Below are 17,431 nucleotides of genomic sequence, written 5' to 3' on the forward strand. Positions count from 1 at the left end.
GGGGGGGATCTCAACTATTTCAAAGATATCGCTCAAAATTTGAGTCTCTTGGGTTGGGCCAGACCAGACCGTCATTTTTTTTATGATGGTTGTGTATACATTGTACATGGTTTTAGGGTGGAGATCTTCATAATGGCCAAGTTAAGAGTTCTCTTTTGCCCCACCCCTCAGACCCAGCTGCAAGTGTCAGACCTTCAACTGGTACAATTTTGAATCCTCAATTACCAAAGAATGATCCAAACCAAATATGGTTGATATCTATCACTTTGTTCCAGAGCAGAAGTCGCTTTAAGCAATATGGCCAAATTACCCCTGTTTTGATCCACCCTTCAGCCCCAAGGAGGCAAATACCTTTAAGTTATATAAAATTGAGTCCCTTTTGCATATGGATGTTCTACACCAAATTTGGTTTAAATCCCTCCATTCTTTCAGAAGGAGAGAGATTTGAAACATTTTTTTACCCATGTTCTCCCTATTAGGCCCCCACCCCTCTGCCCCAAGAAGAGCCATACCCTCTGTTTATATAAAAGTTAATTTCCCTTGGCCGTGGACGTACTAGACAAACTTTTATTAAAATCTGTCCATGCGTTCAGAAGGAAAAGAATTTTGAAATATTTAACATAATTTTACCTATTAGGGCTTTTCCCCTCTGCCCCCAAGGGAGCCACATCCTGTGTTTATACCAAATTGAATTACCCTCTCCCACAACCATATTTAGTTAATATCCCTCAATTTGTACAAAAAGAGAAAAAATTAATAGATTTAACTCAATTTCCCTTTTAAAGGCCTGCCATTCTGCCCCTAAGGTTGCCATATCCTCAATTCATACAAAATTGAGTCCCCTTTGCCAAGGAATACTCCACAATAAATTCGGTTTGAATCACTCAATTCATACAGGAGAAGGATTTTTAACATTTTCCCCTATAATCTCCCTTATGGGCCAATCACCTCTGCCCCTAGGGGAGCAACACCCTCCATTTATACAAAATTTAATTATACCCTTCCAATGGATGGTCTAGACAAAATTTGGCGAATATCCCTCAATTTGTACCGACGGAGAGGAATTTTAAAGATTTACCTCAATTTCCCCTATTGTTTATACAAAATTAAATACCTTTGGGCGAGGATACTCTAGGCCAAATGTAGGCTTAAATCTACTCAGCTATTGAGGAATGAAGTCGATAGATCTAGTAAAGTTTTTCTAAAAATAGTAAAAGTGACCTAGATCTTTAACAGTAACCTGAAATGTTCAAGGCATTGTCATACTAAACTCTGGTATCAGTATCAAGTTTTATGAAATTTCGTTAAGTAATGAAGTTGGTAGTTTTGGTACCTGTTTCTTTTGTTACATAAAACTGACATATATTCCTTCATACCAAATTTGGTAGCTAGAACACAAGACATTTTAACATCTCTTAAACGGTTCTTAAGATATTTTTGTTTGAAATTTTAATTTTAAAGCTTTGAACCCATGTTGACCTTTGAGTCTGGCTAGCACTTAACATTGACCTTTGACCTCATTATTTTAATACAGAAAACGATACACACAGCTAGTCCAAATAACATACCCAGGTATCATGACTCTAGACCAAATGGTTCATAAGATAATGTTGTTTGAAGTTTTTAACATAATGACCCCTGTGACCTTGAAAGTAGGTCTTGGTCATTTTAATGAGGACACTTTATAGCACTCTATCCCAGATACCTACTGGCCAAATAGCATGAACCTGGGCCTTATGGACCTTTGACCCCAGACTAATACTTAAAGTTCACCTTTGACCTCATTACTGTAATACAGAAAAGGATTCACACAGCTGGTCTACATAACATACCCAAGTATTATGACTCTAGTCCAAATGGTTCTTAGGAGGTTGCTGTTCTAAGTTTTTAACATATTTGACCCCTTCAGAAGAAGCATCTTCGCTAGCCAAGTGTTCGCTTCGTATACAAACTTTTTGGGGGCTTCTGTGGTCAAGTGGTTCAGGCTTCTGACAGTTTATGATCACTAGCCCTCCACCACTGGGTAGCAAGTTCAAGGCCTACGCGGGGCAGGTACTGGCTACCGATGTGCGAGGTTTGTTTTCAGGGAAATTGGGTTCTCCACCACCAAAACCTGTCATATCCTTAAATGACCATAGCTTTAAATAGGACGTAATTCACAAACACACCAAACTTTAAGAACTTGAGAAGTCATTTAAAAGTTATCATATTTTACCCAAACAAGTATGAACTTGAATAAGGGTAAAGGTTTTTAACTTGTCTTCTACAAATTTGATATTTCTCTATATAAGCTACATAATTGTAAAATATCATGACCCTATACCTTCTTGAACATGAGGAGAAGTCATTTTAAGATTCTCACAAGCTTCACCCCTGTGATCTAAATGAAGGTCTGACATGACTATTCAAAACTGTTTGATAGCCCTCCAGACTAGGTATGTTCTGGTCAAATATCTTAATGCTAGGCCTTCTTGCTCTTCTGAGAAATCTTTTAAAGATTTCAACCTTTGACCTTCAATGAAGGTCAAGGTCTTATTTGAACAAATTTGGTAGCTTTCAATCTTAGCTACTTACTGGTAGGTATTGTGACCCTGGGTTTTCTGGAACTTGAGAAGAAGTTGTTTAAGGATTTTAATATGTTGGACCCCTGGGACGCTGAATAAAGGTGAAGGTCATTTGTTTGACTACTTTTGGTAGCCATCTAACCCAGCTTTCTTCTAGTCAAATACCAGGGTTCTAAGCCTAGTGTTTCTGTAAATAGATGATGAAAATGTCATTTGTGTAGAGATATCAAATGACAAGAGAACAAGGCAAAGTACTGCAAGGCAATCCATAGTCCCCCACCGTTAATGATTTCTTTATTTATACTCTGCGCTCCGTCACCTCAAGATGTCATTGTACACCAAATCTGGTTAATCAAGGTGGAAAAGTACAAAAGATATGCCCTGGACAAACTTTTTCAAAAGTTAAGGTCAAAGGTCAAGTCATAGGTCACAGTGACCTAATTCTTGCACTCTGCGCTCCATCACCTCAAGATGTCCTTGTACACCAAATCTGGTTAATCCAGGTGAAATAGTAAGGAAGATTCCCTGGACAAAATTTTTCAAAAGTGAAGGTCAAAGGTCAAGTCATGGGTCACAGTGACCTAATTCTTGCACTCTGCTTTCTGTCATCCCAAACCCAAAATGTCCTTGTACACCAAATCTGGTTACTCCAGGTGATATAGTATAGAAGACATGTCCCGGACAAACTTCTATGGGGGAAGGACGGATGGAGTGCAAAAATATAGTCCCCCCCCCGGAACCGGTGGGGGACTAAAAATGACTGATAACAAAAGGTCAATTGAGAGTTTTGCTCAGAAGACCTTAAAAAACATGGACTTCCTGGTATTACTGTTTGACATGAACACCAGGGTTCAAAATCTGAAAAGCTTTACCAGTTCTTAACACTAATTTTCAAAATGCAGTTTTTTAGATAAAATATATCTGAAATAATATTTATTTTTTCCACTATTTTTGGATTTCAATTAAGGTTTTATCCATTGATATTTGTATTTTACATTTAGATTTTAATAGTTTTGAAAATAAATCAAATATAATATTTGCACTATCTTGTCATTAAATGTTTACCAAACATGAAACATTTTGGACCTGAATTTTTACCTTGTAAAAAATCAAACATGATGCTGGAGTTGACTTTGGCCAGGTTGCTTTGACTGTAGACACAGAACTTCTGTGCTGTGAGGAAGTCTGCACCACCAGCTGGTTTTGTCATCACACGATAACATGTTCCAGCATATTGATTTCCTCCATTATATTCCGGTATATATCCATGACCACTTATCCATTCTGGTGGGCAGCCAGTCATGTCTGTAATAAAAGTGTCATTTGCACAAATTATAATCAGGAAGAAGAGCTCCACTTCTAATGGGTGTTTATTTTTTTTTATCTTAAGAGCCTTTTCCATTATTTATTTAATATGAATTAATGTAATTATTTTTTTCCCGGCTTAGAGTTACTTCCCTTAAGAAAGTATTAATCTTTCATTTTAATATTGTGTATTTACGATGTCCTGCAGAGCAACATTGGTGAAAGGCAGGACTAGTGATTGACAGGACGGCTAAAGAGAAAATTATCAAAGAGTCAAAATGCTTGTGTTCACTGCATTGAATTAATTAGGACAAAATATTTCCACACAAATTTACATAAAGAGACATCATATATAATACATGCGTAATTAAATTAAAGAGTTCATGGGATTCCAGGGCCAGAATAGTTTTTTTCCTTCTTTGTTTTTATCTAATAAAAAGCACTTTTTAAATAATAATATACACCAGTCTGTGTTTCATTATTAAAGAAAAAATATGGTTAGATAGGTTAGCAATTTCCTTATGATTCATCTGTTTAATATATGGGCAGATTTCATTACTTTTAAGTGAACTTTGGCAGAGAAGATAACAAACTAGAGAAACTATGAGAAAGCTCACAAAGATATACCCCCGCCTTCAGGTACAAGGTTTCTGGAGCAGAAATTAGAGAGTGTGAAGGGCAATAACTCAAGGAAAGCCAAATCATAATTTCCATTCTTCATGCATATATACCTTTTATGTATTTTAACTGTCAAATTACCAAAATATCCAACAAACTGTTAATGAAGAGATGCATTTACAAGGTTTCTAGAGCAGAAATTGAAAGTTTCAAGAGCCATAATTCCGGAAAAGACAGCCATTACACAAATTCCTTCATTCACGCACAACTACATACAATGTTGTTGTTTTTACAAAAGTTACAAACTGATCCAACACATGGTTTACAAGAAGTTGCGCTTTCAAGGATTATGGACAGACGGATGGACAGGTTCATTCCTATAAAACCCAAATACTTTGTTTGTGTGGGGCATAAATATAGAATAAATTAAATATACACGCATCAAACTTAAGTTAACAAACTTAGAAATTTCGCCTGACACTAGCCAATATGTATGAACACACCAAATTTGGATCAAATTAAACCAATGTAAGGGAAGTTGCTTGGAAATAAAATAACAATCAGAACTGCGTAGCCTCTGTAATTTAGAGCATAGCCTGACACTTGCCAATTTAAATGAGTAGAAAAATTGTGCTAAATTTAATGATGTTTTAAAAAGTTGCATCGATCCCTTGATTGACAGGAAGGCATAAATCAAAGCTGGCACATAGAAACAAAAGCAGAGTTATTATACTTGTGATGATTTTCATGTACTTACTGAAAGCCTCAAATTTTAATTCAATACCAACGTAATCAAGGAAGCTGTTCCGATTTGACTTAAACACCAGGTGAAGATGTCTGCCTCTACTAATGATTTCATAGGGATTGGATGACCCAGGGCAAATGTTCACCAGGACAGGAGCTAACTTGGTCTCACCTTAAAGAATAAATGAACAAATTCATTTATTATGGACTTTTATTGAGGTGAATATGTGGTTATATGGACCTGAGAAAGCGACATTAACATAGACAGATCATTTTTCAGCTCCAAATATTAAACCACATATTCACGAAAACAAAGGTGTTTATTTGTTTTATTCATTATGAAATTATAATGCTTTTATGTTATCATTAATCAAGATGGTGACATTGAAAATATTTACCTGCCGATTTAAAAATATTAACACTGAGTTAATATCACAAATCACATACCTCAACATGAATATAATCTAACTATTGAGGATAGAGAAAAAAGTTGTCATCTGATTTTACTATATTTCATAAGATTTGTATGCAGATCTTTCTGAATCTCTATCTTACTGTGACAGACTTTTTTGACATCTGACCATTTACTCATTCACCCCTGAAAACACATTTGAACACCTCTAATTCAAAGGTTCATTACAAATTTGCAGGGGTGAATGAAGGCCTAAAGTTCAAATTTTCAAAAACAATGTTTCCAACTTTGACTGATAACTTTTCTTTCCTTTCTGAAGAGTAAAGGTTATACTTAGGAAATAACTCACTAAACATCTATCATATTAATATTCATATTCCTAAGTGATTAAAAATCGAAGATATTGATACATGTACATGTATATAAATAATATATGTCAAATTTTTAACAAAGTTCCACGTGCATTTTGATATATCTCAAATACTCAGGAAATGTTAATGTCAATTTATCCCTGCATGACCTACAATGTATGTATCCCGTCTATGCGTATTGCACAAACCAATGACGTAACAATCAATACCTGCTCACAAGAGAAGATAACTCTGCAATACGCAAAGACGGAATAGCTTCTTGTATTGTCAGGGAGTGGAGTATTCTCCAATCTTATGTTACTTCTTGCACCCTTATATAAGAGTATTGCCCAAGCTTGAAATATATCTACCGTCTCGTATACTCAGGAAGTCAACGTCTTCACAAGAAGTGCCAGGAGTAAGTTGCTCCAAATCAATTTTAATAAATGTGATTCTAATTCTGTGAGCTATTCCCGCATCAATGGTCCATGCACATCTGATGCTGTTTGTATAGTAACTCTCCCACGGCAATCGAGTCGTGATCGTCCCCCAAACCTCATTAAATATCTTCACTGTCTTATGACTGCAGTAGTAGTTTTTGCTGCTCACTAAAATATGTACAAAAAAGTCATAGTGACAACACATTACATCAAAGGTGTCAACCTCTGAAATCTCCAATGAGGGAGATCCCCTTCATGCCACATTCAGACATCCTGCTATGATCATTACACACACACACTGCAGTAACCTAAGGAGATAACTTAACCATAGAATGTAAATTATGAGTTTGTGTGAGTTTAGACTTGAATGAGTGAGGTTTGAGGGAGATTGTTAAAGTTTGGACAAAATGAGGGTGTCTCCCTCCTAATGATGGTTGTTTGACAGCTATGTTACATTTCTCTGTATTTTGGAGTCTAGATCTTTGGAAATTGATATTTAGACAAATACTCTTCTCCACGTACATCTTCATTGTAGGAATATATATAACTATATAGCGTTTTCCTTTTAAAATCACATCTTTTTTGGAAAAATATATGTTATAAAGAGGAACGTGACATTAACAGAAAAACTGCTTTTCTGAAAATCACTCAGGACTTTAACTCATTCACCCCTAGAGACACATTTGAACTCTTCCAGTTCAAAGGTTGGAATAGTTCATTATGAAATTTCAGGGGTGAATGAGTGAAACACCACAGGGATTTCAGTTGCCCTTGACATTTAGCAATTTCAGAAGCCCTATACTACATAAAATATCCTCTTTCTGTAACATAACAAATCTAATTCAGTGAAGACGTCTTTTCAAGAGATGTTTTGTTTGTCCTTTGTTTTAAATCAATCCTCAATACCATAATATGTTATATGAACAATTACCATTGCTTTATCCTCTTGAGCAAACTCAAATGTTAGTGAGGGACAATGCATGCGTTTAAAATCATAAGTTACATTTGGTTTGTACATGTAATTAGTAAACAGATTGATCATCAATTGTATATTTGATATATCATTTTACGTGACTGGATTATATACTCAGAGAAATTAATATTACACAAGAATAATTTAAGTAGATTTTGATTTTTTTTACTGTATTATAACTGTCAAAATCATATAAAATAAATCATACCTTTAATGTATCTGACACCTCAGGGCAGTAATGAACTAATTATATCAATCATGGAATTTATATTTTGTAATTGATTATTGTAATCAGAAAGGGCAAACTGATTCTGATTATAATTGATAATCAGCACCTCACTAACACATAAATAGTATTACTAGATGAGCTTACCTGTAGCTATCTGTATCATCATCATCATCATCATCATCATCATCATCATCATCAAATAAAGGTGTGAACACATAGGTAACTCTGAAGGATACTTTAATCTGGAAAAAAAATCAAGTATTATTTTTCATTTATGACTCATGTTTCTACATGTATGTAAAGGTTTAACCTTACTTCATGGGGAAGACTATTAAGAAACCGCATTGATGCTTTGCAGTACAGTTTCTGCATTACAGCATAAGTTAACAATTGTCTGATGCTCATCTCGGACCTTCTAACTACTATGTTAGCTACATGTAAAATGATCTGATGTTGTGACTATTTGGAGACACTGTTTCAAATACTTGAAGTTGAAACTAGCTGTCACATGTCAGATAATCTAGATTTTTGTCAAATTGTCTCGATGATGTCTTGTATTTGTGCTAAAGGAAACTTAAATTTGGCTATAACTGTCAGTATGATCAATCTCATTCAATTTTGTGAATCACTTCATTAATTGATATTTAACTACAGCATCATGCCAAAAGTAATTAATGTTTGCCAAAATTTTCTATATATTTCATGCATCACTATCTTTTTCATTTTTTTTTTCTGGAGCAAATTATTCCTCCACTGAAATAAAAGTTGACACCCTGAAATAGAATTAATTGATTGATATTTATCTGAAAATACTTTCATATCTATCTATTGAATGTTTTGCAAAATATGTTTATTCTCAGAAATAAAATTTCACTGCCAGTAGGAGTGGAAAAGTGCATGGCCAAACCAGAACCCCCCAAACTCCAAACAATGGCAGCCAAGCTGACAATTGACCCAGTCCAGCTTTGCCTCACTCCTCCTTCTCTCCCTCTCTCTTTCAAGTCCCAGGTTTGACTCCTAGCAGAGGAATTGCACTGTAAAATAATGACCTAGCTCTCTTATATTGGCACCCATATAGGGACCCAGGAATATTGACAAGAACATTCAACGATACTTTAACAAGAATCGCAACGACCCCTGGAAAAGTCAGGACAATTTCTTTCTTGGATGGGGAGTATGTCACCATGGCAAAATACTAACTGCTTCCTACCAACTCTGCTAGGGAGAATTTACATGTAGCTTTAGCTTATTCTGTCACAGGAACTCAAAGCTAGCTGGTTTGAAGGAGATCAAGTGAGGAAAATCATCTGAGTTTGTTTACATGAATGAAAACTAGGTATTACTCTACCGAAACCTACGCGCAACACATTCGGGTAGACTGTAATGTTCCTTGGCTTCATTTACCTCTATGTTAACAAACAAAATATTTCCTCATTCGATCTCCCTCAAACCAGAGACATATTCCGTCTTTGCGTATTGCAGAGTTATCTTCTCTTGTGAGCAGGTATTGATTGTTACATCATTGGTTTGTGTGAGAAAATTGCGTCGTTTTCTCAAAAATTGATGACGTTACTCTCACAAACCAATAACGTAACAATCAATACCTGCTCATAAGAGAAGATAACTCTGCAATATGCAAAGACGGAGTATCAGGTTGGGGAAAACCACCAATGCAACTTGAGTATAATACTTAAACTCGCCTATTATAAGGAGTATGGATTTGATACTAAAAATAACCCAAATCGCTTTAACAGTAACTTTTGCAATTTATTATTAAAATTCGCATTAAATTAAGATAAGGTAAATAATATTATGCTAAAAGATGTTTACCGAAGTATTGCATCTAGTTTTGGTATTTTCCCACATGCAAATGAAGTTTATTTTTGCATTTGTATGATGTTTCATGACTAAATAAATGCGACTTGGACAAACGATTTTGAGGCGTATAATAGGCGAGTTTGCGTAATATACGTAAGTTGGTGGTTTTCCCCGAGCTGTATATATACTATCCTCGGTACAATGATAACAATATCTCTTCTTCTTTTTCTTCTTCTTTATTTTAATTTTAAACTATGCTTGAGTTTAGTGTCAATATCATGATTAATACGTTATATTTACATTTGCGCTGCAACCACTACATCATTCGAATATACAAGCGATTTCGACTCCTAACGAAGGTGTTGAATAGCAAAATAATGACCTCTGTTATGCTTGCAAACCGAAATTCAGAACACCTGCAGATCTATGCCTATGACAGATAAAAAAAAATGCTGGTATTTAAAGCTAGTCAACTACAACCTACCCTTAAGAAGCTAGTGCTAATGGATTCAAATAAAATGTGCATATCAACCAGTTTCATCCTCACGTGTATTGACAGATGAGGCTAAACCTACCTCACCATGACCGCACATCGGTGACATCGTACCGATAGCTAGGCTTACCATAGAATATTAACATAACTACAAATCTACCTCCTAATAAACACGATGAAGAGTTCCAGTGGGAACCGATCGCGAGCAATATGGCTACATTCGCGTATCCCGGTTGAAACGATACGTTTAGCGAAGACATTTCCACGATAAAGCTGCAGGGTGGTAGGTAAATCTTGTACCCTGCTCCCGCTCCCGTCCCAAATCCCCGTACCAGGCATATAGAGATATTTTGATATCTCATTAACACGATCGTTTATATTTTTTATAAAATTATACAATAATTTCAAACATTATTTTCTAAATGTAACAGTTGCAAAAATGTAAATTTATGATCTAATAATTTAGAAATTGACGATAATGTTTATTTCAAGGGGGTAAAACTTGTACGCCGCAGTCAACCGTGAACATCTCTGTTTTTCATATATAATTAGATATTGAAAGAAAATTAACATGTTATTTCAGATATATAGAACAAAATACCTTACTGTTTATAATTCACTNAATAAACGACATATTTCACATGAAATTCTGACTTTGTTGTGATCGCGGGCGTTTTGTTTACTCCCGTACTAAGTGGACATCACTTCGTCAAGACTCGTGCTAAATATGCATAATATGTAAAAAAAAAAAAAAAAACTTTTAATACAACTATTTCATTATTTCTTTTTCATTTAATAATCTGCTATTTTTTTTACATGTAATGAATAAGAGAATAATCCATTATGACAACACATCAAACGCCACAACTTATTAGATGTAGAAGGTAAATGATACACCGTTATAATTCTTTAAGACATTTTTAGAAGGTGATGTTATATTATCAATTCTTTCGAATCCAGATAAGGGTAAACTGTCAGATATTCCAACATTAAGACCTAAACATAAAGGTCTAAACGAACAGGTAAGCGATGAAGATGTAGCTAGTTTAGCAAATGGTATATAGCGTCCGAGATTCAACAAGTAAGTAAACAAACTTCATAAAGGTCAGCAGTTGCCGCTCTTAGGGATAACGAGGTAACCCATGTTCCATCTGCCAGGAAATTTATAGTTGAAGGGTCACAGGGAGATAAGTACGCAGTTCAGTTACATCCTCAAGAGCAATGTCAGTGTCCATCGATTGCTATCATATTATTGCTGCGAAGTTAAGTATAGGCATAGATGACACAACAGGTAAGAGGAAACTCCATATGGCTCAACTTAGTTACAATCACACATATGCTATTCTGATATGGGTCACAACACACATAAACATACACGTGTTTATGTGTGTTGTGCCCCATATCAGTATAGCATATGTGTGATTGTACCGTGGCCCTGTGACTTAGGCGTAATGCAAGAAAGCGACCAGACAAGAAAGCAGGTAGGAAACGACCGAGACCATGTGATGGAGAGGAGACTGATATAGTCCCAACACCAAACAGTAAGTTAACTAAGTTAGGTGAATCAAATATAACTTGTTCAACTCCAAGTGCTACAATGGCTTGTCCAGTAAAATTAGAGTCAGTTCCTCTCCACGATATTTCTGATATTGGTTCTCCAAGAAAACCAAAACCTAGGTCTAGACTTTCATTAACCCGTAAGAGATTGTCAAACAAAATAGAAGTAAATGAAGATACGAAAGATGTAAGTATTATAGCTGAGTCAGTAGCAGACATACAATGTAGTGATGGTGTAAGTTTATCCGAACCAGTTGCAAGTACCAGTCCTAAGGCAAAACAAAGAAGAAGACTTTCATTACCAAAAAAGAACAAACCGAATGTAAGTGATATTTTAGTGGATCTTTCGGATGACAGACCGTCACTTATTAACCCCGCAGAAACAAGACGTATCTGGATGGATAACGGTAAAAGTACGCTAAGTTTTAAGGATAAAAATGATTTATTAATTGAAAACAAACTATGTGGTAATATCATGTGTTACGTACAAAATAATTTAAAAAAAAACAGTTTCCTAATATAGGCGGAATGCAAGATACAGGTTATGCTCCAATTTTGAAAAACAAAAAGTGGGACTATGCACTCAGAATGAAACCAACCGGCGCTGCATCAGCACAAATTCATCATACAGGCAAGGACCATTGGGTAGTGTCAGTACAGGAGGTAGATAGTGGGGAAGTATACATTCTTGATAGTTTGGTAGGAAATACGAAACAAAAGGGTCATTTGTCAGCTTCTTTAGAAATGCAGTTGTCATCATCATATGGGGAATATAGAAAAGTTTTAAAAACAGTATTACCAAATGTGCAACAACAGAAAAACGGGGTTGACTGTGGGGTTTTTGCTATTGATAACTTGGTAGAATTTTGTTTCAATGGGTTTAACGGGAGTGAAGAGTTAGAGTTTGACACCACTTGCATGAGCCAACATCTTGTGGAATGTATTTCCAATGGAATCTTTACTAAATTTCCTAGGAAAAAATAAGTAGGCATTGGCAAAAGAAGACTTCTTTATCATTCGATATTTTTATGGATTGCGAAGCAGATGGGTGTCACATCTCAAATGTATTTGATGATATGGTTTCTTGTGATGCTGGTGGTAAGTGTTCTTAAAACAGCTATAAAAGTCAGAAGTATTTTTGGTATTTTTTAATGTATTTGTAGATGTATCCTATTAAAAGTTAAAATGTGTAGTGAGTAAACTTAAAATCCCTTTTGAAATAGAACACAATTATTTCAATCATAAAACCATTTTTTAAAGTTATTACAATAATAACCATATCTGAAAATAACATGTTAATTTTCTCTCAATATCTAATTATATATGAAAAACTGTGATTTTCACGGTTGACTGCGGCGTACAAGTTCACCCGCTTGAAATAAACATTATCGTCAATTTCTAAATTATTAGATCATAAATTTACATTTTTGAAACTGTCGCATTTAGAAAATAATGTATGAAATTATTTTATAATTTTATAAAAAAAATATAAACGATCGCGTTAATGAGATATTAAAATATCTCTATATGCCTGGTACGGGGATTTTGGACGGGAGCGGGAAATAATAAACAAACATGCCCCAATAAAACAAAGAAAAGCCAGATTAAACCAAGCACCCTTCATAAACAAAAGAATCAGACAAGAAAGATATCACAAAAAAGATACTTCACAACAAGTTCCTCTCAAACCGCACCAAACACAACTGGGAAAAATATACAACACAGATAAACAAAGTCACCAAACTCAGAAAACAGATGCAAAGGGGGCCAAAACAACCAAAACTTCTGGAAAACAAGAAAAAACATTCATAACAAACAAAGCTGTCAAAACCAAGTAGACATTATATTAGAAGAACGGGGTAATAAAGTAAACAAACAAAACGAATAAGCCGACATCTTTAATAACTTTTTCGTAAATGTGGCAAAGAATATTGGATCAAACAGCCGACCCATAAATGATGATCACCCTAGCCTACAGGTAATCACCAAAAACAGACGACAAGATTAAACACTTCACATTTCAACCTGTAGAGGGGATTTCATAAACAAACAGTTCAACAAAATAAACCCCAGAAAAGCAACTGGACACGACAATATTTCACCCAAACTACTACGACTAGCACAACCCAGCATTATCAAACCAGTCACCACACTTGTAAATCTCTCTCTCACAACATCAACATTTCCAGACACACTAAAAACAGCAGACCAATACACAAAAAGAACAGCACCATTGAGAAAGAAAATACCAGATCGGTAAGTATACTTCCGGCACTCTCCAAAGTCTTTGAGAGATCCATACACCCCCAATTCAGTGACTTCTTTGATGGTGTTTTTCATCCCTACCTCTCTACATTCAGAGCTGGATACGGATGTCAGACAGCATTATTGCGAGTCATAGAGGATTGGAAAATGGCACTTGACCAGAAGGCTTTTGACTGTCTGCCTCACAACCCCCTTCTGCTTAAACCAAAATTATAAACTTTCTATTTCCTCAAAAACAGGAAACCAAATGTCAAATTAGGAAATTTTGAAAGTACTTTTCAGGAACTATGCAAAGGAGTTCCTCAGGGATCAATTTTAGGCCCAATTCTGTTCCATATTTTCATCAACGACATTTTCCACATCATACAACACTGTAAACTTTACAACTATGCTGATGACAATACAATTAGTAAAGCATACACTTCACTAGACACAGTCAAAACCTCACTACAAACAGACTGCAATTCACTCATTTACTTGTTCGCAAACAATCATATGCAAGCAAGCCCAGACAAATTTCAAGCCATGGCCGTAGGAAACAAAGCACAAAATGAAAACATTACTTTCAACATAGGCAACAACACAATAAAATGTGAACCAGAAGTAAAATTACTAGGGGTCACCATAGACTTCCAGTTAAACTTCCATACACATGCATCCAACATCTGCAAAAAAGCATCTAGACAACTCAACTCACTCAAACGCATAGGAAAACACCTTAACAGATTAGGCAAACTTAGCCCGTTCACAATTACCATCAGTCAACATCAGACGACTCAGAAATGTTGTTATAGAAGTATTTAAAATCACAAATAAACAGACATCAACATAATGTACCTACACGACCTTATCAACATCACAGAAAAATCATACACATACCACATGTTAGGACTACAAAGTATGGTAAACACTCATTTCGATCTGAAGCACCTAAAATTTGGAATGTCCTACCAGACCACTTCAGAACAACAACTACACTTACACAATTTAGAGCTAATGTTGTATTGTTTTTAACCATACCGACGCTCAATAAACTTTTGATTTTATTTTATTTTATTTGAATGACGCGCATTGAAAGTGACCCAGAAAACCTCACTGAAAAGTGTTAGAAGATCTAACTCCTGCCTCTCCTGGCGATTGAAGATGAACCAGAGGAGGAGTAAATACCCGTTTAAAGCCGATTCCCGGATCCCGTCGGAAGGAGAAAATGGTACACATTGAGGGCGCTAAATGTCAAAATAGTAATATTAAGCCTACTTATGTGAATATTAACATGTGCTGATATATATATTACGGCCAGAAATGTGTTTCACAGTTGCCTTTTGTCTTTTAATTATAAGACGGACTAGTTCATGCTAAAAGTAACAAAACGGAAAAAAGATAGACCGCGGAACCTGGAAAGGTGAAATTCCATTATTTGTATTTTTAGGTCACCTGAGCTTTAGCTCAAATGACCTATTGCTATCCGTTTTCGTCCGTCGTCGTCCGTCGTCCGTTAACATTTTACATTTCAAACTTAAAGTCAAGTTCTGCTGGACCAATTGAACTGAAAGGTTGTAGGAATGATCGCCTCATGGTCCTGACAAAGTGTTGTTATTTTTTGGGTCGATCAGAAATCCAATATGGCCGCCACGGCCGCCATTTCGAAAACCTATTTCAAACTTAAAGTCAAGTTCTGCTGGACCGATTGAACTGAAAGTTGGTAGGAATGATCGCCTCATGGTCCTGACAAAGTGTTGTTATTTTTCGGGTCGATCAGAAATCCAATATGGCCGCCACGGCCGCCATTTTGAAAACCTATTTCAAACTTAAAGTCAAGTTCTGCTGGACCGATTGAACTTAAAGTTTGTAGGAATGATCGACTCATGGTCCTGACAAAGTGTTGTTATTTTTCAGGTCAATCATAAATCCAATATGGCCGCCACGGCCACCATTTTGAAAACATATTTCAAACTTAAAGTCAAGTTCTGCTAGGCCGATTGAACTGAAACTTTGTAGGAATGATTGCCTCATGGTCCTGATAAAGCGTTGTTATTTTTCGGGTCGATAAGAAATCCAATATGGCCACCACGGCTGCCATTTTGAAAAACTATTTCAAACTTAAAGTAAAGTTCTACTCGGCCGATTGAACTGAAACTTTGTAGGATTGATCAAATCATGGTCCTGACAAAGTGTTGTTATTTTTCGGGTCAATCAAAATACAATTTGGCTGCCATGGCCGCTATTTTGCTACTAAGTTCTAATAGGCCGATCTCACTTAAAATTGGTCTAGGAATGATCAGCTCATGCTCCTGACAAAGTTAAGTTAACATTATACTATTTTTTACTCAAATTGGTACATATTTCAACAACAAAAATAAATACTGTAGACTCAGGTGACCGTTTAGGCCCATTGGCCTCTTGTTAATTATTGTTCACGGTGTTGATATCCTATTAACATTCACTAGTTGGCCATTTTAAAATTGCATTGGCTGACCAATGAGAATGGAGAATTCCATTGTATTCAGTATATGGGAGTAGCCTCACTTATACCAAATGGTATTAGCAAAACCACGGATTTAGATAACTAATCTAATTCCGTTGTAAACTGTGTAAAATAAGTTGGTTATACCACGGACTAAGATAACATCTAATTCCGTGGTTATACCATAGCTAGATCAAAGGGAAAGTGACACGTCTATGCGACAAGCGCGGGCTATGGACGTTTCGGTAATCGGTTGTTTTGTAAGTCATTTCGGTACGTATTTCCTCAGATGTGTATAAGACTCACGTTTCTTTCATTTAAGTGAAAAAGAATTTTCACTTGAATGAAATATATTTTCTAAACCTTAAGAGAAGATCTTTTTAGCACTTAAAGCATAATGCAAATAAATAGTATTCACCCTCTCATAAACTGGTCCACTTATTGTCCTATCATTCTGGTTTTCTGTTCAACCAATCATCGCCATCATCTGTTTTATTTCAAAGTGATGGCTGAGCTAGTGCTGCGCATTTTTAAACTACATGTAAGTACAAAAGTACAGATGGATAGGGCACAAGTTATAACAACATTATCGACGCCCTCTCCAATCAGCATATATATAAATTAAAGCAATGGCATAAACGTAACTAAATACGAAAATTATAGTATAATGTTTAGTTAGTAAACTTGTCTTAACTGTAAATCTGTTGCTGGCCTTTATGAAAGTTTGAACTATTCTAGAAATATTCACATTCAAGTCTATAGTTAAATAGCTGTCCCCATAACGTAGGAGTTTAGTATGGCAAGCCAAGTTGTCATTTATTCATGGAGCAATGTTGATCCAGTAAGTAACCAAATTATATAAGATATCTTTTAAAGGAATTTAATATATCTTATATAATATATAAGATATCTTATAAAAGACATAAGATATCTTATATCTTTTATGGGATATCTTATATAACATATAAGATATCTTATATCTTTTATGAGAAATTTTATATAAGATATCTGATAAAGAAAAGTATATACGATAGCTTATAATATATATATATAAGATATCTCATTTATTATATAAGATATCTTATAAAGTAATTTGGTACTGGATCAACATCGCTCCATGAATAAATGACAACTTTGCTTGCCATAGTTTAGTGTCAATATCATGATTAATACGTTACATTTACATTTGCGCTGCAACC

General features: G+C 35.3%; 1 protein-coding gene across 4 annotated transcripts in view; it reads right to left on the reverse strand.

Annotated features, from left to right (window-relative positions):
- The window catches only part of LOC110462641, a 16,333-nt gene extending 6,255 nt beyond the window's left edge, over nt 1-10,078 (reverse strand). For 2 of the 4 annotated variants that reach the window (XM_021516700.1, XM_021516699.1), the window contains exons 1-5: nt 10,029-10,078; nt 7,780-7,877; nt 6,365-6,601; nt 5,245-5,403; nt 3,663-3,869 (exon numbers count right to left, since the gene is read on the reverse strand). In XM_021516700.1, the coding sequence (XP_021372375.1) occupies nt 3,663-3,869; nt 5,245-5,403; nt 6,365-6,601; nt 7,780-7,877; nt 10,029-10,036 (709 nt within the window). In that variant the 5' untranslated portion in view covers nt 10,037-10,078. The remainder of the gene's footprint in view (nt 1-3,662; nt 3,870-5,244; nt 5,404-6,364; nt 6,602-7,779; nt 7,878-10,028) is intronic. The other 2 variants (XM_021516702.1, XM_021516701.1) reach the window with 2 other exon arrangements.
- Between the last annotated feature and the right edge of the window lie 7,353 nt (nt 10,079-17,431).

Source organism: Mizuhopecten yessoensis, unplaced genomic scaffold (genome assembly GCF_002113885.1).
Source record: "Mizuhopecten yessoensis strain PY_sf001 unplaced genomic scaffold, ASM211388v2 scaffold10819, whole genome shotgun sequence".
In the NCBI taxonomy this organism is placed as follows: Eukaryota; Metazoa; Mollusca; class Bivalvia; order Pectinida; family Pectinidae; genus Mizuhopecten; species Mizuhopecten yessoensis.